Below are 19681 nucleotides of genomic sequence, written 5' to 3'. Positions count from 1 at the left end.
GTAGCCATGGTGATAGTGGTTGAAGCGGGGACGTCGTCATTGTTGGTGTTACATGTTGTGGAGATTGTAGCCATGGTGATAGTGGTTGAAGTGGGAATGTCTTCAATGTTGATGTAACATGCTGTTGGTATGGTAGCCATGGCAATAGTGGTTGCATTATGGACGTCGCCAGTATTTAATTGGTGTTACCTGTTGTGTTAGCCATAGTGGTTGATGTTGCAGTGGAGTCGGTCGTCTAATTGTTAGTGTAAAATGCAGTGAAAACACTTCAGTAATTCGTGATGTGTCTGACGTCTCTGAGATATTGGCCAACTGTTATCAATACAGATCCTGAAACAAATAGATTAAAGACAGCCCATGCAAGTCTGTAATATGTAATCAGTCCAAATGGACTGCCGTTTCTGAAAACGAAGAAAGTCTTGCTTTGCTCCTCTATATTCTATATTATAAACGGAAGAAGCCTTTTGATGTAAACACAGTTAATTACAGAAACAAAATGCCAGTCGAAGTGGCTATCAAACAACATACCTAAACGAGGCTATCAATTTGTAATAAAACACTTGTTTAGCTACGCATATCTTTTTATCTGTGTGTCAATGTTTATATACATTTACCATGATAATGAACGTTAAGATCATTCCGCACCTTACCATAACAAACTCTAAAGAGTTGTCATCTCAAATCCGTAATCCAGTCTCTTTTTCCAATTATCATCATATTGTAACATTTTTAGGGGTGTTTGACAGGGGTGGAAATAACCCATTGCCCGACGTCCGAGTCCAGTGTTCTTTTCTGTCGGGCAAGCAAATTTGTATATCACACTGTACCGGTGTCCAGTTGACTTTCCAATGTTAATTATGTTTATTTAAAAAAATCAGCAGGAAAACGGTCGGTATAGTGGCAATATTATCAGGGCAAGTGACATTACATGTGCCACTGTACCGGAGTACACTATCAATTTTATAGTTATTTCCACCCCTGAATTTGTATGAAGGCATAAAGAATATCTTAACCAGTCTTTAAAACATGTATATATATATATATATATATATATATATATAGACACATACAATACAACACACAATACATAAATGGTGGGAACACTCACCATACGTCATAACACTAGATGTATAGATTTAAGTCCAAGAACATACTGACAACAAATAATTGAATTTTCTCTATAACGTCTAAACATTCTGAATGAAATTAGATTAATTTAAACATAACATATTTTAAAAAATGATTTAAGCGAAATATCTCCTTGGACTCTTTATCTGTTGAAACACTTAAAACATATTTTAGCTAGTATTGCTGTCTGATTTGAATGTCTTTGTCACGAAAGATTTCTGGTAAAGTATACACCTAAATATTTATGGGGCTATATATTCATGAATACTAGATTCTAGAACAACTGCTACTGTTAGACTCAACAGAACAAACATATAAGATGGAGGTTGTTTCAAACGACAAGATTCGTTCTCTTAGAACGGGGACTACCAAGAAAAGGACCAAACGTGTTTACGAGGGAAACACATAACAAGGAGCTGGTGGCACCTGAAACAAAGCGTTCGTGCGTGGAAATTGACATACTTTTAAGACAGAGTTAGCCTTAAGATCGCTTTGCAGAACGGGCCCCAGGAATTTATATCGGTTAATCCTGCGATTGGAGCGTTCCTGTCTCCTTGGCCTTCCAAGGTATGATTATCTTAAGTACGCGCAGACATCTCACAATTAATACGTGGAGAAAACTGGCAAGGTTTACCAAACATATTCCGTCAAGGCAGTGTGAGGACACAAAACACTGTCGTAATCTGTGAATTTATTTCTCAAGCTGCTGAGGAGAGGTTTACAAGAGGTTGGTTTAAACAGAGAAATGCCATGTTAGCCAAATGTCCGTGTGTCACTGCGTACCATGTAAATTTCATGGCAACCTGTTCGCTTCATGCCAAACATTGACTTGTATTGAGGAATCATATTTTTGTGTGTAAGGAATATCCTAAATCCAGCATTATAGAAGTCTCTCAGCAGCTCCAGACCTCTTAGGTACTTGTCTATGTCCGGCTCTGGGTGAGATCTCAGCTTGATATGAAGTTCAAAACAAAACTGTTTCACATTTTTCAAACTTCCGCTTTGTAACATTTCAGGAAAGGCAAACCACTCCGAAGCTTCAATATCAATCTTGAGCAGATCGATTATAGCCTAGAATAGAAAAAAAGTTAACGGAGTTAATACAATCGTTAATACAATCGTGCAATAAAATTAGAAGGGTCGGCGGGGCGATGAGAACCACAGATAATACAAATGCTGAGCTTATAGTAATTGTATTACTAACATTTTGCGTTCATCGCGTTTAATATACATGTATTTTTGGTTTTCAACACTCCGCTCAGTAGTATTCCAACACTGTAACTTTACATGTATTATTTATAAATTATATCCGAACATAACCAAAATAGCCTTAAGTGGATCCATTGATATATCAAAGTAACTGACTGCATGATGTAAAATGCCAAGATATTAAGGATAAAACTGGATACTTTGTAGTTGAGGTGATTTGAGGGAACCATAAAGATACAGGTGATGCCACTGTTATGTCCAAATTGGATCGTTTACCGTTAGTCGCCACCTTGCTGGGATATTGCTGAGTTTAGCTTTCAGCCACAAACACGTTGAGAAAAATAGTGATTAAAAAAAAGATTTGCTGTCATTATTATACGTCGCATTCTCTGGTGAGATTTGGAATGCGTTCTACTGATGTGAACCTATTTATCAAATGGAACATATATTATGATAAAAAAAGATATTATTTCTAAAAACACCTGTATGGCAAATAAAGTTACGTTCTAGGCATGTTCTGTTTCAATGTTTGAAAACAATTTTGAAACAGAGTATTCCAACTGCTAATCGAACTCGGGCGAACACGAGACAAGCCCAACGTTAATATTAACAGAATGTTGCAATAGCTACATGCCGAAATGTAATGGACAGTGACACCTGTCAAGACATATCTGATCCATACGAAGTGGCAGTGGTGGTGCAGTTATGTATTGCCGGCACTGCTGACAATATGGGCGTGAGTGAGTGAGGGAGGGAGGGAGGGAGGGAGCGAGCCCGGGTCTTCGGCGTGACAAGCGAACGCTTTAACCACTAGCTACTCCACCACTGATAACGTCAAACAGCCAAAAGGTGATTATCCCAGTGTTGACGTTCCCTACACAACAAACACCCCTGTACGATAGGTAGTGAGTTGGGGAATCACACGCGGACGTCGTGATCGATGCGGACATTATTGCATCATCTGGACACAAACACTTACAAACGCTGCGTGCCTTTCTGAGTTGCTGTTTGCAACAGATGTCGTAATGCCATTGTTCAGAATGTTTAATAAAGTCTTAACGTGTATATGCGTTCAATAAAGATTGTTGGAGTGTGTAGTTCACCACATACATTGGGATCCGGGTTAGAATAGATCTTCAGCAACCAATACTTGTCGTAAGAGGCGACTAACGGGATAGGGTGGTCAGGCTCGCTGACTTGGGTGACATCGTATCCCAATTGAGTAGATCGATTCTCATCGTCGTTGTTTGGTCCAGACTCGATTCTATACAGACCGCTACCATATAGCTGGAATGTTGCTGAGTGCGGCGTAAAACTAAACTCACTCACTCATATAGCTTGTGCCCATGGTCACTAGTCATATCACTTACCACATGCTGCAGTTATTGTGTTCCTTTTAAATTCATTTTACATAGTTTGTGTCCCCCCAAAATACGTTTCCTGTTCTAACACGTCTTAGATAGCGTAAAATACATCCGTCTTACCTGTGTGTGATTATTTTCCTTTAAAATGGACGAGAAGGTTCGCATTCTCCAACCCTTGTTGTTTGTGCTGTGGGTAGAATTAAGGCCTGTCTTATGGAAATGAATGTTACTTCTCCTGTCGTGGTCTGATACCTTTGTCATGCTGAAACAATATATTTACAATGAGTGTTTGTGTGTTTGTGTGTGCGCCCATGTGCGTGTGCATGTACGTGAGTGCGTGCGTGCGTGTGTGTTTGTGTGCGTGTTTATGTGGTTATTAAATTCATAAAGGTATATGGGGACTATAGTGTAAAGGCTGCAAAAACTGAAAAACTGCTGACGGTGGGGATACACTCACTAAACGTTCTTGTGTATTTGGGGGCGGTGGGGTAGCCTAATGGGTAACGCCGAAGACCCGGGTTCGAATCCCCACACGGGTGCAATATATGAAGCCCAATTCTGGTGTCCCCCGTCGTGCTATTGCTGGAATATTGCTAAAAAGGCCTTAAAACAATACTCACTTACTCACGTGCATGTTTGTTATGCGTTAAACATGACTACACAAACATGATTCGCTTACGGAAATGATTCACCAGTATCACGTTTCCACAAACATACAAATAACCCAACCGCTGACATCCAACACCCTAGAGTATTTAATAGTCAATTTCTAAATAAATTCAATTTATGGTCTAGTTCCTCAAATAGACGTGGGGCGGTGAGGTAGCCTGGTGGTCAAAGCGTTCGCTCGTCACGCCGAAGACCCGGGTTTGATTCCTCACATGAGTACAATGTGTGAAGCCCATTTCTGGTGTCCCCCGCCGTGATATTGCTGAAATATTGCAAAAAAACCGCGTAAAACCATACTCACTCACTCAAATAGACGTACTTAGTACTGACACTATATATCCATAGCCATTCACAATCTGCTGCAATAGGTCGTCGTGAATGATACAATAGTATATACATATTAGTTAATATGGGGAATCTATGCATGTTTAATGCTACATGCATTTCATACTATATCACTCCAATAGTACACAAAACGTTACCCTCCTTCCTTAATGACGGAGGTACCTATCTTCAGCGTTCACGTCTTGGTCTGTCTACGGTGCCCCAGTCTGTATGAAGCCTCCCACATAAGTTTTATAACCGTGATACTGTGGCATCCGAGGGCGTTGGCAACAGCATTGTATGTCGACCCCATCTAGCACCATCCCAATGGCTTTTTCTCTCTCTTCAGCTGTTAATCGTGGCATATTTCTCGTACTTGTATATCATATAATCTTTTCTAGGCTCTCTTCATACCCTATAGAATTATTCTACATGTGAAATTGATGCAAATACTGCTTGAATATTGCTGCGTTTTGGCGATTGATATAGCTATGTGTAAACAGAAAATGGAAAAATGTTACTTTGCAAGCAACAATGTTAACAAAGATCATTGTAGAAATTCCTAAACATTTGTTCACAATATCAAAGACACGTTTTACATGTTTTCACTAATGCAAATCAGCAGAAAATGTTTTAAAAGACTGAAATCATAGGAATGATTATTTTCCAATTTTACACACTCTACAACAGTTGTTTCTTGGTTTAATAGTTGAAAAAGGTGATTTTAAATGGTTTATCTTTGTCCCAAAGTAGAATTTTTTTGGACATCTAACTTACTGTTATTGGTTTATTTCGGCATGGACGAAAATAGGACAATTTAACTCTTCTGAAAAAAGATGAATGCATTTGAGAATTTATTTTCGTGATTTCGTGTTGTTAAGCTTTCTTGTACACTAATACCTTCTAACATATCTTTGATAGTTTTTCAGTAATTCATAAAGGTAGGAGGGTAACGTTTCTTTTGGCGTCTAGTGTATTTCATTCAATGACTTTTATCGGGCTTCTATAGAATAACAGCTTTTTGAAATAATATAAACTTACTGGGTGTTCCGGGGTAACTTGAAGGGTATTTCCTGATTAGTGAATTTGTAGGCTGTACCTCACCATAAGATTTTCGTGAGAAAATTTGTAAAATCTATTCCTTTCGCTAGATCATCATTTTCTGAATGCAATTGTCTGTCTACGATTCATCTTCTAACTCAGTTGAAACCTAATGCAGCGTTCATTTGGCTGCGGCACATAATTGTTTTATTTCTGGTGTATTTTCAAGTTCATGTCGCATGCAGATGGACATTCCTGTTGGGTTTTGCTTCATTCATCACAGAAATGTTGTTTTTTCTTCTATCCTCCAATGCAAGCATAGCCTATGATGTAGCAACAATGATTCTCTTGAATGTCTGTGAAGTGTACTGTGAAGGTATACTAGGCTGCTGACACATTGCAGAAGGAAATAGGGCTGGGACGGGTAGGAATAAATGGAATCGAGTACCCGCATGTGCTTACCCGAATCGGAATCGAGTACCCGGAAATGTAAGGAATACAGCGCTTCTGTCAACTGTCTGAAAATTCAATCACGGGTTGACAGAGATTATTATAGAAACTTGAAAGAATGGCAATAAGACATTAAAACAGATCTTAGGCTATTTAATTTACGTCTATTTAACCAATATAAAGAGTATCAGCATTACTTACATTCCTCGTTACACTGGAAAAAAAGTCCACATTTACAAGCTTGGAAATGTCTTGGAAAGATGATGTTTCCAAGACATTTCCAATTTTGGAAAGATGATGTTTCCAAGACATTTCCAATTTTGGAAAGATGATGTTTCCAAGACATTTACAATTTTGGAAATACGAGATTTCCAAAAATTTACAATTTTGGAAATGTCCACAAGGGGGGATAACTTGTGGGTGATGGTAAATGATTGTTCTTTGCACGCCCAGGACCTAATCCCTTGTTAACTGATGAGTAAGTCAAGGCAGTTAAGAGTCACCAATTAACAAGGCCTACTGCCTTGTTAAATTAATGAGTGAGTGAAGTCAGTTTAGACAGCCTCTGGAAGGAAAACCAAGTTGCAAGTTTTTATGCCTCTTAAAGAAGCCTCTGGAAGTAAGTTATATCTTTGATGGCCATTTAGAAGTGGAATGCATACAAAGAGCAAGACTTATGGATGTCAACTTCCTTACTGTGACCTGATTTTCACCTGATGAAGGAGCAAGCATATGCTCCGAAACATCGTGTTATTCACAATAAAGAAGTTGACATCCATAAATCTTGCTTTTCTTATTAAAAAGGTAAGTTATTAAAATCCACTGAGCTGTAGGTTTGTTAATCATGTCTCGATGTGATTATCGCTCTAACACACCTGAGAGATTCGTTAACAGTGTTGTATGCACAGGCGGTGAAAGTTGTATTGTATTGAATTTGGTTGGTTGCATATTGTTTTGTGTTATGCTGTCAGTTTGTATGTATGTGTGAATGAGGAACCTCACATATTATGACATTGAAATCAAACTGAACTTAACATTATTCCATGGTCAATATCGCAATGTGAGTGAAATGGTAGTATACGGAAGTTTGTTTCACATTTTTGATAATACCTTCTTTTTATGCAGATAAAATTATTAAAAAGGAAGGAATAATGCCATGCTTCTCTCAGAGTAAGGGAAGATAATTTATATAGTGATTCTTATCAAATTAGATATTTCTTTATCGTCCGAACGGAATTCACAAATTACAGATGTTTTGTGTGGGTTTGTGTGCATGCACTCGTGTATAACATCTAACTTGATAGGTATTAAAATCAAGCCGTTTGTAACCATGACTATATTGGTTGGAACACTTGAGGAACAAAAATAATTTCTCGCTTCAAAAGGAACTGGAACAGTAACATTTTTCATGTTATCATATGAGCTTCAAAACATTGAATGAAATAAATGCTGTATGATGAAATGGATCAGAGAACATTATAATGGCATAAATGACGTGTTTATGACACATGTAATGGTAAAAATACATAATCACTATGTTAGTTAACTCATGACCAGACACGTCAAACTGGTACCGATAGATTTATATCTAAAATGTAAAAATTCAGTATTTCTTAGTACCTGAAATAGAAAACACGAATTTGGATGAGATGTTTTAATCTGAGATCAATCTGTAGAACTTAAATCAACTTCAAAAGATTGGTCATTCGCAAACTGAAGCAGATCTCACTTATACTGCAGTAAACAATATGGGGATACATAACGAAACATACCACTTACGTGATAACAACTCCCTGTTTATTGCATAGAACGGCATTCCGATGTACATCGTTCAGAATAAACAAGCTGATTGAATGTTGATTGATTCCATCACTTGGATAATGGAGTGGATTTCGACTTGTTGATCTTACTCTCCTGTTGACCTCAACGATGTGCTACTTGCTGAAGTACCTGTTGTTGTTAATTTGCTGCTTGTCACTATGCATATATACTTCTATTCACCTGGTTGTAGTAACTTTTATCCAGATAATGGCGTGAGAATATACATGGAAACTCCCCTCTATCGACCTTTGGTCCAAACGGATGAGTTAAGAAAAAAGGTCGATGTCCCGTCCTTTAGCCATTTCACATTGGATTATAGAGACAATGATGGGCCTACGTGTTGATAGAAGAGGATATTCCGGATTATGCGAATGAGAGCACACCTAATGAGAAAACGAGCCAAATATATGTATAAAGATAGTGTTTTATTTCACAGAACTTTTCGTTCCCGCCGCTCACGCGTAGATAAATTACAGTCGTTAATAATAACCTTCATTAATCGGACAATACCAATGATGTAATTGTGTGTTACGTCAATTATGAAAAAGACAATTTATTATCTGCCCTTGTCATTACAGAGTTCTCTCCCTTTCCGGGTACTCGATTCCTAGAAATAGGACTCGATTCAAGGTGTACCCGACCCGGATTCGAGTACCCGAGTACCCGTCCCAGCCCTAGAAGGAAACGTATACGTCATGCATTTCAAGATCTAAAGTCAAATCCATCCACACATGCAAACTAGAAGCCAGATAGCAAAGTTGTGTAGGGCCAATGTTGGTATATGGTTGTTTGGTTGGCCAACAGTTTGACAACATTGGCCCAACGTTATCTTAATGACTTAAAAGTAACGGTGGCTTTTGACACGTTGGTCTAACAGTGGGCCAACATTTGAAAAACTCTGCCTATTTTCCCCTGATCTTACATCTATTTCACAAAGTTGGGCCACCGTTGGCCCAACATTGTGAATAATAGAGTGAGCACACGGCCATTTTTAGCCATGCTTTCTTATTAAGATTTTGATGAAAGTTGAAATAATTACACAGACAAAAAGAAAGAATCCATTTCCCTGTCTTTCAACTACGATACAGTGAATTTTACAGCGTTATTTTCTCCAAATCGAATACCAAACTTGTCATCATTGATAGCTTTACCTGATATTCAAAGAGCAGACGACACTACATTTCTGGAGGCCTTCAACTGGTAAATATGCATTGTTATTTCTGTGATACTGATTGCAAATATATTGTGAAATAATTGGTTTAAATCATCATTTAGGCTGAAGAAACTGACGCATACTGTATTGAAAGGCAATTGATTGAGTAGATAAAAGATTTAATTGACTCTTTTCTTTAGGTAGCCTGTTTAAACCACTTTGATCAATCTCATTTCATTTTAAATTATTTAAATGTATTGTGTTTACTTTATTATCATTATGTGTTTGTCAGTTACACTCCTGTTTCCATATACAACTCCCGTATACGGCGACGTTTCTATGTAGATTCTTACACCGTTATCAAGCTAACAGTGACTACAACCAAATGATGAGAAGTATATATATATATGTACATAGTATGTTTTGTCAAATAAACATAATTGGAAGCGGCCAGTTGGGGACTAAGAACAACAAATTGATCTAGTGAGAAAGGGAGTGGGGAGTGGGGTGGAATGATAGGTTGTAACAACCTGATAGGGTGATTTGATAGAGTCTATAGTTTGATTAGTTCTTCATATTCCAATGGTATGTAGTGGGGGCGGTGGGGTAGTCTAGTGGTTAAAGCGTTGGCTCGTCACCGAAGACCCGGGTTCGAATCCCCACATGAGTACAATATGTGAAGCCCATTTCTGGTGTCCCCCGCTGTGATATTCCTGGAATATTGCTTAAAGTGGCGTAAAGCCAAACTCAGTCAGTCAGTGGTATGTAGTATCCTTGGTCTCTATTGGTCAAAGGTTTGTGGCCGCTGATTTTGATGGCTTCCAAATGTTTTCTTTTTGTGAAGTCCTGATTCTTGGTGGATAAGATTTCGAATTTGTCAAACCAGCCCCCTAAAACTAAGTTTGGCGTCATCTCAACCCTGATCAAGCACGCTAAGAACATTTGCTCCAGCAGCCATGACCTAGAACATGAGCGGAACCACCTACAACATGTCTTCACGAGCCTCAACCAGTAACCCACCAACTTATAGTCACCATTTGAGTCCAATGAATTGCTCACTAACACAAAATCTAATAATTGCAACAAAACCAAATTTTGCAGTCACATGAAACGACAGACCAATGAAGAACTAATCAAACTATAGACTCTATCAAAGCACCCTATCAGCTTGTTGTTACAACTGAATCCCCCCCCTTGTTTATTGGCTTCATCACCATTCCATTTGTTCTTAGTCCCCATCTGGCCTCTCCCAATAATGTACCAGTTGTTATTCAATTACATGTTTTTGTTAATGTCAATCTGCTGATTGTCAGACAGACAGACAGACAGACAGACAGAGAAGTTTATTTCTCAACCAACCAACGGTGGTACATGAGAATATATAAATACATAGGTAAACAAATATATACATGGCAAGTGGCTGGACATGATCATTTGAATATTACTTAGTAAGCGATTTATACAATACATTCAGAAATGACTTTAAGTTCTTTAGATGTTTAGTAGTTTTATTACATAATAATTTCTTTAACATTGAATGTTTTTTGGAGATCACACATATATGTCGCGAGATAGGTATTTCGCTGTTGGAGAAGGGTTTCACATCTAAAGAGATAGTGAAACTCATTCCCAACAACGTTAGCGTTACACAACTTACATATTCTTTCCTCTTTTTGAATAGAATGCCATCGGCCGGTTTCAATTGGAAGTTTTTTGTTGCAAGTTCTTAGTTTTAATATATGGAAATATATATCCCTGGATAAGTATAAGTAGTTTTCAAAACATAGTTTATCTTAAAACATTAAAACATTGACCTTAAGAACTAGTTTCTATGGAGCTACGCCAATGTTGTAAAAACTGATCTTTGAGAGTAGCTTCAACTTTTAGGACCAACCATGACGTGGTGACATTGTGGGGGTTTGAGAAAACCTCTGATAAACCGCAGGTATTAAGTATTCTTGTAACAAAAGATATCCATCGGAGTTGACAACCAAAGTTATTAACAGAGATAAAATTATACATCAGTGAGGAGAGTTTACAGTATTGGTTATTTGTTGCTACTTTATGCCAAAAAGAAATAACTCGTTTGTATAATTTGATGTAGAGCGGTTCTCGGCCAAACTCGCCATACACCATAAAGTTTGGAGTGGAGCTTCGAAGGCCAACAGCAAATTTAACAAATCTGAGATGTACTTTTTCTATAATGTTCAAGTTTTCAAATCCCCATACTTCGTTAATGTCAATCTGCTGCTTGTCAAAACATACTACGCATATATACTTCTCATCATTTGGTTTTAGCTTGATAATAGAGTAAGAATCTACATCCGAACGTCACTCTGTGCAATAAACAAGAAGTTTTCAATCATTAAGTTGTATGTTTCAAATAAAACATAAGGTCAAATACTATGTCCTTTTACGATAGTTCTCATGTCTAAAATTATGATATCTGACAGTTTCATGAAAGTTTTGGTGGTTTTTTTTCAGGAGCGGTTCGAAAAACCTGTCAGCGGCGACAGCCAAAAGACCTAAGACAAGAATATTTTCAAGAAATACAATAATGTTCAAATAACAATGAAAAAAAGAATTAAATAGTTCACTTGATTAACTTGTTGTGTTGTTTAATTATGTTTCTGACTGCAGAAGTCAGGAAAGAGCTAAATGTTGTAATGGTGGTGCCAACATAAGGCCAACAAAATCACTACGTTGGGCCAACTATGGGCCATGGGTTTGTATGAATTTTCGTTTATTGGCCCAACAAGGAGCCAACATGATGGGCCACTGTGGAGCCGATGAGCATATCCAAGTGGGCCCATCGTCAGTTTGACAACCATGGGCCAACCAAACCGGTGATTATGGGCCAACTATGGGCCAACATATCATTGCTATCTGGGAAGTTGTATATCCAAGCAGAGCCCACATGACAACGTATAAGTGCACACAGCAATATTTGATGAGCATATCTTTCGAAGGTATAGCTTAATGTGAAATTAAAACAGCGGTCAAGTCAGTGTCGGAAACACGGGAAATGCGATAATATCAAGCATTTTCTATCGTGTTTGTCTGTGTTACAATAGTGTAAAATCTGGCTTTTGGACCCGTATTTATGAAAGCACACACCTTGGATCATACGAGTGGACATGGCAGCCATATGCTGTAGCTACATCGTCGTCGAAGCTCCAGTCGTAGTTGATCCTGAAAGATGTACGGTGGAACTGATCAGGAGAAAACACTACACCCGCACGCACGCACGTACGCACGCACATACATAGTGGAACAACATGCCCATGTTCTCCGAGGATTACACAAATTATGTTCTGAGTGAGGTGCGAAAACTCGAACCTCAAGGATCCTAACTTACAATACCTATATTTCATATTTTATAACAAAACACACACACGTCGCTGGAAGTGTGAACCTGCTGGTGGTTATTCAGTTAGAATCATTGGCAGTCCGTCACAATAGTGGCCTAGTTGTTAAAGCCTCCGCTCGTCACGCCGAAGGCCCGGGTTCGATTCCCCACATGGCTACAATGGGTGAAGCCCATTTCTGGTGTCCCCCGCCGTTTTTGCTGGAATATTGCTAAAAGCGGCGTAAAACCTAACTCACACATTTATTCACAAATTTTAAAGGGATTGGGGACAAATTTTCCAACTTAAAATACCCGCTACCCAATATTTACATACATACATTTTCAATTATATGCATCTCAGGAAAGACTAGAGAGAAGAGATAGGAAAGTTAAAGAGAGAAGAGAGGAAGGGACACAATTTATGTGATCACTCAAAACGTTTTGATTGATGAATAAAAGTTTGCACACATCTGAAAACTTATTCATTCACTCACTCACCGACAATATCGATGATAATGAAGTATAGATGTAACTAGTCATCAAAGCTTGTCACCAGACATGGGCATTTTCAACGTATGAATAAATTGATCAATCTTTGTCAAATGTGATACAACTATCTGGAATGAATATAACAGACCTACCCAAATGAGTATATATTGCAGGGTGTCTTCATTCCGTAGGGATGGTCTTCACAAACGTTCCAACCGCCGTCAAACTCATTGCCTCGCCTGACCACCTTTTTACACGAAATCTGTACGCTGTTCACATAGCTGAATAAAAAAACCCATTGAGTTATTTACTCTCGTTCAAACTCAAAAGCCCCTTCCTTAAAAACAACAATTTAAATAGGTCATTAATCCTTACACATAACACGTTAATCCAGATATGCGTTGGACAATTACGTTTTTGCAGCTTTAAGGGAATGGAATGTTTTCTGGCTGCCTTTCATATACATCTTTATCATTATCGTTTGAAAACGGGACAAAACATTCATAGAAGATTTTACCATAATGGCGCTATTAATTGCAGAGCACGAGCTTATTAGATCAGAGTTACGAAACTCTTTGCATTCTTACACATAGAGCAAATAGGGACACTGGCATGACGAGTTTACACTTGTTTTTTTGAGCCTGTCACCCGCTTATGGGCGCATCACAAGAAGGGCAAAGAGAGATTGGGATCGGGGGGAATGGGAGACTAAGGGCCTTCAAACACAACAATGTCAGGTTAAAACTTAAAGATGTAAATCAGGGTCCTGATCCACAAACCGTTCGTAACGTTACGACCTGTTGTAACTCTATTGGTTTATCAATGACTTACGAATGTCGTAGCGCTACGAACGTTTTGTGGATCAGGGTCCGAAACTCAGATCGCTCATGTTTCACAGTGCATTTCTGATGTGAAAATCCTGGATGTCAATCAATAAACTAAAAATTGAATGACAACAAAACTGACATCTTGCTGACCAGTTAAACCATGAATCGGACCAAGCTTAAAGTGGACTCGATTACAGTTGGTCACTCCGTGCTAACTTTCAGTACAACAGTAAAACATCTTGGGGTCATCATGGACTCGAACCTTTCTATGGAGGACAATATCAATAACGTGTGTCGTACATGCTATTTCCATGTGAGGAACATCGCCAACATCCGTCACCTGTTGACATGTGATGCATCACACTATTTGGCCAGATCCATGATCCTCTCATGGTTCGATTACTGCAACAATCTACTGGGTAATGTGCGTCAGGATCTTGTCACCAAATTACAGCGCGTTCAGAATGTAGCTGCACGGACCATCACCAGAAGCAGGGAGCGGTCACACATCACACCAGTCCTTGTCAAGCTCGACTGGATGCCGATCAAAGCAAGGATCGAATACAAGATCTTGTGCATCACATACCGCTGTATCAAAGGCTCAGCTCCATCCTACCTGACCAATTTGGTGAAAGAGTATGTTCCTCCTCGATGCCTCAGATCAGTTAACAACTCACTGCTCACAATTCCCTCAGCCAAACTGAAAACCTTTGGACACAGACGCTTCTCTTTCACATCCGCCTCTCTCTGGTATGATCTGCCCTTCATCTTCTTCTGCCTTCTAGTCAACCTTCCAACTTCCTCTTCCGAAAATGTCACCCTGATGCCTAGTCTAGCTGTGTTATCAACAGCGCCGCGAGCAATCACTTGGTGTTTGGTAACACCTGGTTTGCGCTATGCAAGATGACTTATTATTATAATCAGGCCGAACCAGAATAGGAACCTGTGATCATTGGTTATAGGCGTGCTCAAGTGATGAACTGCACCAAATTGATGCGATTTGACATGACAGTCTGTGTAAAAAGTGATACTTGCGTCTAACACTTGCTTTGGTATCAACGGTCGGTGATCATAAACCAAGTTAAGTATAGAGCTAGAACTTTGGAGTCAAACTCGGATCATTGCCCGATTTAGGGACGCTCCTAAGGTAGGAACTTTAGCCCTCTTGACCAACCATTCTCTCCTTGCGTATATAGGATTCTCCCTGTGAGCTGAAGAACGCACGACTATTTCACAATTGATACATAGCTGTGTAAACTTTTCCTTTCTTTGTTTAGACCCAAAAGTGTTTGGTTTAATTATGTTTTTCGAACTCTATTCCTATCACTATCTTTTCTGATCGAAATGGAAAAAGACATACACGCTGGTATTTGCATGAGTTCCAGGTAATCAAAGTTTATTGTTTATTTGTTTTTACTTGTGGTATATCTGTGACAGCTGTCGTCTGTCCAACGTCTTCAGCACCTGCAGCGTGGGCATGGGTTGTCCTACTGTCACGGGATTCTGAAATATCAAAAGAAGAAAGTGACAAAATCGGACAACATGTTTGATCATATACCTATATCTATATGATAAAGACCAATAGCGTTAAATAGTATGTAAGAGATCAAAACCAGAAGCGGATAACATTCAACTCCCAGAGCGTGTCACCTTGACTTTGGAAGGTGATGTCTCCTACTTTGTTGAAACCAATGAGCACTGGTAGGGTGATAACAAACGTAATCGAAGAGAATCGGGATCCTGGCTTGCCAAAGGGACGCAACTCTGCGCAACGAACTGGGTGACTAGGTCTCCTGTGAATTGGATGACTAGGTCTCTTGTGTCCCGAGATAATGATAAGTTATTGGTCAAGTATCATCTGACCATATCTCAAACCACCCTTAATGCAAGACCTCGACAAGCACTGTTTGGAATCCATTTTAGAACTTATTTCAACAACGTTTTCCTGTTATAACAGTGCATCTGGCATTAAACGGCTTTTGTCTTCAAGTCAAAGATTACAGTGACATATTTCTGTAAAGCAGACAATATATTGTCTTCAAGTTAGTTACGAAGAAACCCACGCCACTTTAGACACCCTCCTCTTCACTGACAGTATCATCCGACTCATCAGCTCCTCCATCAGCACAACCTACTTCACCAGGCAAGACAAGATACTTTAACATACCCACAGACTCCCCATGGGATCACCCTTTTCACCCATCATCACAGAGACCTGTATGCCAGACCTAGAAGATAGAGCCCTCCAGACCATCACCCCAATCTGGTGCTACAGAACAGTTGACAACGCATTTGTTATCACATATTACCAATATTATACCAAACAAATCCAAACCACATAACTTGAGAAAAACACCCCAATAAAACAAAAACAAAACATGAACACAAATTACAAACAAACCATCCAGTACTTCAGCTCCCCTTACCACTTCTTTCAAATTACCAAATTCCCAGTTCATACAAATTAAATTATGCAACACTAGCGTCCGCCTTCAGGTTGCCACATCCTTTGGTCAAATCACCTCTCTTTCGATCAAATACTAAATGGCCCGGCTGGCCCGTTTGCGAAATAAGCATTATGTCGGAAAGCGCACGTTATCTCCAAATCTAAATATTGTACATCACTTGCTTGATAGCAGTGTTAGCCTCTGCACTGAAACGTCGCTTATGTTAAATAACAAAAAGGTTGTATATCTATAGAACTTTGTACGTTGTTCGTCACATCAACTTCTAAATGTTACCCAGAGAGGCGAGGTGAGGTGAAATTGGGTTTAACGTCGTGCTTGAGAATATTTCGCTCATATGACGACGTGCTACTCATAGAAGTTCAAGTATGGTTGTCACGTAACGAGAGTGAGTGAGTGAGTGAGTTGCGTTTTACGCCGCACTCAGCAATATTCAAGCTATATGGCGGAGGTCTGTAAATAATCGAGTCTGGACCAGACAATCCAGTGATCAACAGCATGAGCATCGATCTGCGCAATTGGGAACCGATGACATGTGTCAACCAAGTCAGCGAGCCTGACCACCCGATCCCGTTAGTCGCCTCTTACTACAAGCATGGGTTACTGAAGGTTCATTCTAGCCCGGATCTTCACGGGTACACGAGACCATGCAGCAGCGCCATCAAGGTTAACCGATGAAGCTAAGCAACACCCCATTCCTTTCATCATTTTGGGCAGGACCATACGTTTACCAACTGGTCAGCAATTCAAATAATATATGCTTGTATCAGCGTAATATAAGCAGTTCTGTACGTGAATGGGTGCACTCATAGAAAAAGACAATTTGTAATTAACTACAGTGCAATAGTAAGTGACATAATAGTTTTGTTTGAATGACTATCATGGCAGAAATACTTACACCGATCACCGCTGTGTTCCTTGATGAATCGTCTAAATCCATTCTCACATTTTCCCGATATGTCCATATGAACGTTACAAATGTCATTATAATCGTCAGCACCGTGCCAACGAGGACGAAGTGCCGAAAAGTAATCATCGGCATCATGAAAAGTTTAGTATGCAAGTGGAGTCCGCTCCTTCCAAATCCACCTTTTCAAAGTGAAGTCCAATTAATCAATACCTACACTCATAACGACAGCTGTCGAGCGAATATGTGACTAAACCTTTCAACAATACATGCAGCCTTAACGTGGCATGGGCAGGGTTATTGAATTGATACATGCTCACCGGATAATGAATGGTGTAAGTGTAAGTCCTCGATGAAATCCACTTCGAACGTGAATAGTAATGACACTGATAGAAACACATTCGGTGGGAGACTGACTGAGTTTAGTTTTACGCCGCTTTTAGCAACATTCCAGCAATATCACGGCGGGTTCGGTGGGAGAGGTGAGGTGAGGTGAAATTGGGTTTAACGTCGTGCTTGAGAATATTTCTCTCATATGACGACGTGCATGCGTGTGTATGTGTATGAACGGTTGCTTGTACTAGCCCAGACTGAAGCTGGTTTTATAGTGCTAGCCCACTGAGATACCATGTCGCAGTGAAGCATGAATACCCCACTCAGACACATTATACTGACTCCGAGCCGACCAGAGCGCCAAGCAGGGACGAACAAGTACCATATTTTAATGTCTTTTGGTATGACGCGGTCGGGGATCGAATCTGCGACCGTCCGGTCTCCGGGCGGACGCTCTAACCACTACACCACGGAGGCGGTTCATTCGGTGGGAGAACGCGACATTATAGATTTCTTGCGTCCTCAAGGGGAGGCAATTCTGTGTAGACAATTGTCACGCCGCAGACAGATTCCTGTGCATATCAGTAGGACTGACTGACTGATTTTGGTTTTACGCCGCTTTTAGCAATATTCCAGCAACATCACGGCGGGGGACACCAGAGATGGGCTTTACACATTGTACCCATGTGGGGATTCGAACCCGGGTCTTCGGTGTGACGAGCCAACGTTTTAACCACTAGGCTATCCCACCACCTCACATATCAGTAGGATATTTGGAACAAACGTGAATAAGTTGTCAAAAACGGATATACTGTGTTAACAATAACATATTATGTAAATAGTGTAAATGTGATGAAAGGTGTATTCTGTAACACTTCATGGGTGTGGCACTGTTTTATTTAAGGTCTTACTCTTCCCAGCACAGACTGGGATATACATCAACAAAGGTTTCACGACCACTGTGTTCGCCATGGCATTGCTGAACGTTTAATGAATAAGAAGACAGACAGAATATTCAGGATATCTTGTCGCTCTAGACCTGATATAGAAGCAACAAAACACTTTCAACATCCATAAAAAATATCTGGTGAAATCGGTTGTACAATTCTGACTCTATCATGAGTTCTATTTCATCAGTTTCACAACTTACATGTCGTGGTGATGGTTGTCAAGGTGATAGCGGCTGTAGTGGAGTCAACCGTCACAGTACTGGTGTTACATGTTGTGGGGATGGTTGTCAAGGTGATAGTGGCTGTAGTGCAGTCAACCGTCACAGTACTGGTGTTACATGTTGTGGGGCAGGTTCTCAAGGTGATAGTGGATGTAGTGAAGTCAACCGTCACAGTGCTGGTGTTACATGTTGTGGGGATGGTTGTCAAGGTGATAGTGGATGTAGTGCAGTCAACCGTCACAGTGCGGCTGTTACATGTTGTGGGTATGGTTGTCAAGGTGATAGTGGCTGTAATACAGTCAACCGTCACAGTACTGGTGTTACATGTTGTGGGGATGGTTGTCAGGGTGATAGTGGCTGTAATACAGTCAACCGTCACAGTGCGGGTGTTACATGTTGTGGGGGTGGTTGTCAAGGTGATAGTGGCTGTAATACAGTCAACCGTCAAAGTACTGGTGTTGCATGTTGTGGGGGTGGTTGTCAAGGTGATAGTGGCTGTAGTGCGGCAACCGTCAGAGTACTGGTGTCACATGTTGTGGGTATGGTTGTCAAGGTGATAGTGGCTGTAGTGCAGTCAACCGTCACAGTACTTGTGTTACATGTTGTGGGGGTGGTTGTCAAGGTGATAGTGGCTGTAGTGCAGTCAACCGTCACAGTGCTGGTGTTACATGTTGTAGGTATGGTTGTCAGGGTGATAGTGGCTGTAATACAGTCAACCGTCACAGTGCGGGTGTTACATGTTGTGGGGGTGGTTGTCAAGGTGATAGTGGCTGTAATACAGTCAACCGTCACAGTACTGGTGTTACATGTTGTGGGGGTGGTTGTCAAGGTGATAGTGGCTGTAGTGCGGCAACCGTCGCAGTACTGGTGTCACATGTTGTGGGTATGGTTGTCAAGGTGATAGTGGCTGTAGTGCAGTCAACCGTCACAGTGCTGGTGTTAAATGTTGTGGGTATGGTTGTCAAGGTGATAGTGGCTGTA

The 19681-nt window shown here is 40.1% G+C and overlaps 1 protein-coding gene across 2 annotated transcripts; it reads right to left on the bottom strand.

Annotated features, from left to right (window-relative positions):
* Window positions 1-1855: 1855 nt before the first annotated feature.
* Window positions 1856-17602, bottom strand: LOC124275483 (probable methyltransferase-like protein 24). Of its 2 annotated transcripts, XM_046711062.1 has the most exons (7): window positions 17188-17602; window positions 15992-16093; window positions 15242-15327; window positions 13150-13278; window positions 12277-12351; window positions 3822-3963; window positions 1856-2199 (listed from the first exon to the last, which is right to left on the bottom strand). In XM_046711062.1, the coding sequence occupies exons 1-7, from the start codon at window positions 17332-17334 to the stop codon at window positions 1882-1884; spliced, it is 999 nt and encodes a 332-aa protein (XP_046567018.1). In that variant the 5' UTR covers window positions 17335-17602; the 3' UTR covers window positions 1856-1881. The 2 variants fall into 2 exon arrangements, with proteins under 2 accessions (XP_046567018.1, XP_046567019.1); XM_046711063.1 differs by lacking the exon at window positions 15992-16093.
* Window positions 17603-19681: the final 2079 nt, after the last annotated feature.

This window comes from Haliotis rubra, unplaced genomic scaffold (genome assembly GCF_003918875.1).
Source record: "Haliotis rubra isolate DU_JTF1 unplaced genomic scaffold, ASM391887v1 Scf2, whole genome shotgun sequence".
Taxonomy (NCBI): domain Eukaryota; kingdom Metazoa; phylum Mollusca; class Gastropoda; order Lepetellida; family Haliotidae; genus Haliotis; species Haliotis rubra.
Note: the sequence above shows the minus strand (reverse complement) of the source record. Positions and strands in the feature narration are given on the sequence as shown.

Coding starts and splice junctions, on each gene's coding strand:
- LOC124275483 (XM_046711062.1), bottom strand. CDS start 17,334: ATGATGCCGATGATTACTTTTCGGCACTTCGTCCTCGTTGGCACGGTG. Junction 16,094..17,187: donor GGAACACAGCGGTGATCGGT/GTAAGTATTTCT, acceptor ACTGTTCTGTAG/CACCAGATTGGGGTGATGGT. Junction 12,352..13,149: donor TGCAATATATACTCATTTGG/GTAGGTCTGTTA, acceptor TACATCTTTCAG/GATCAACTACGACTGGAGCT.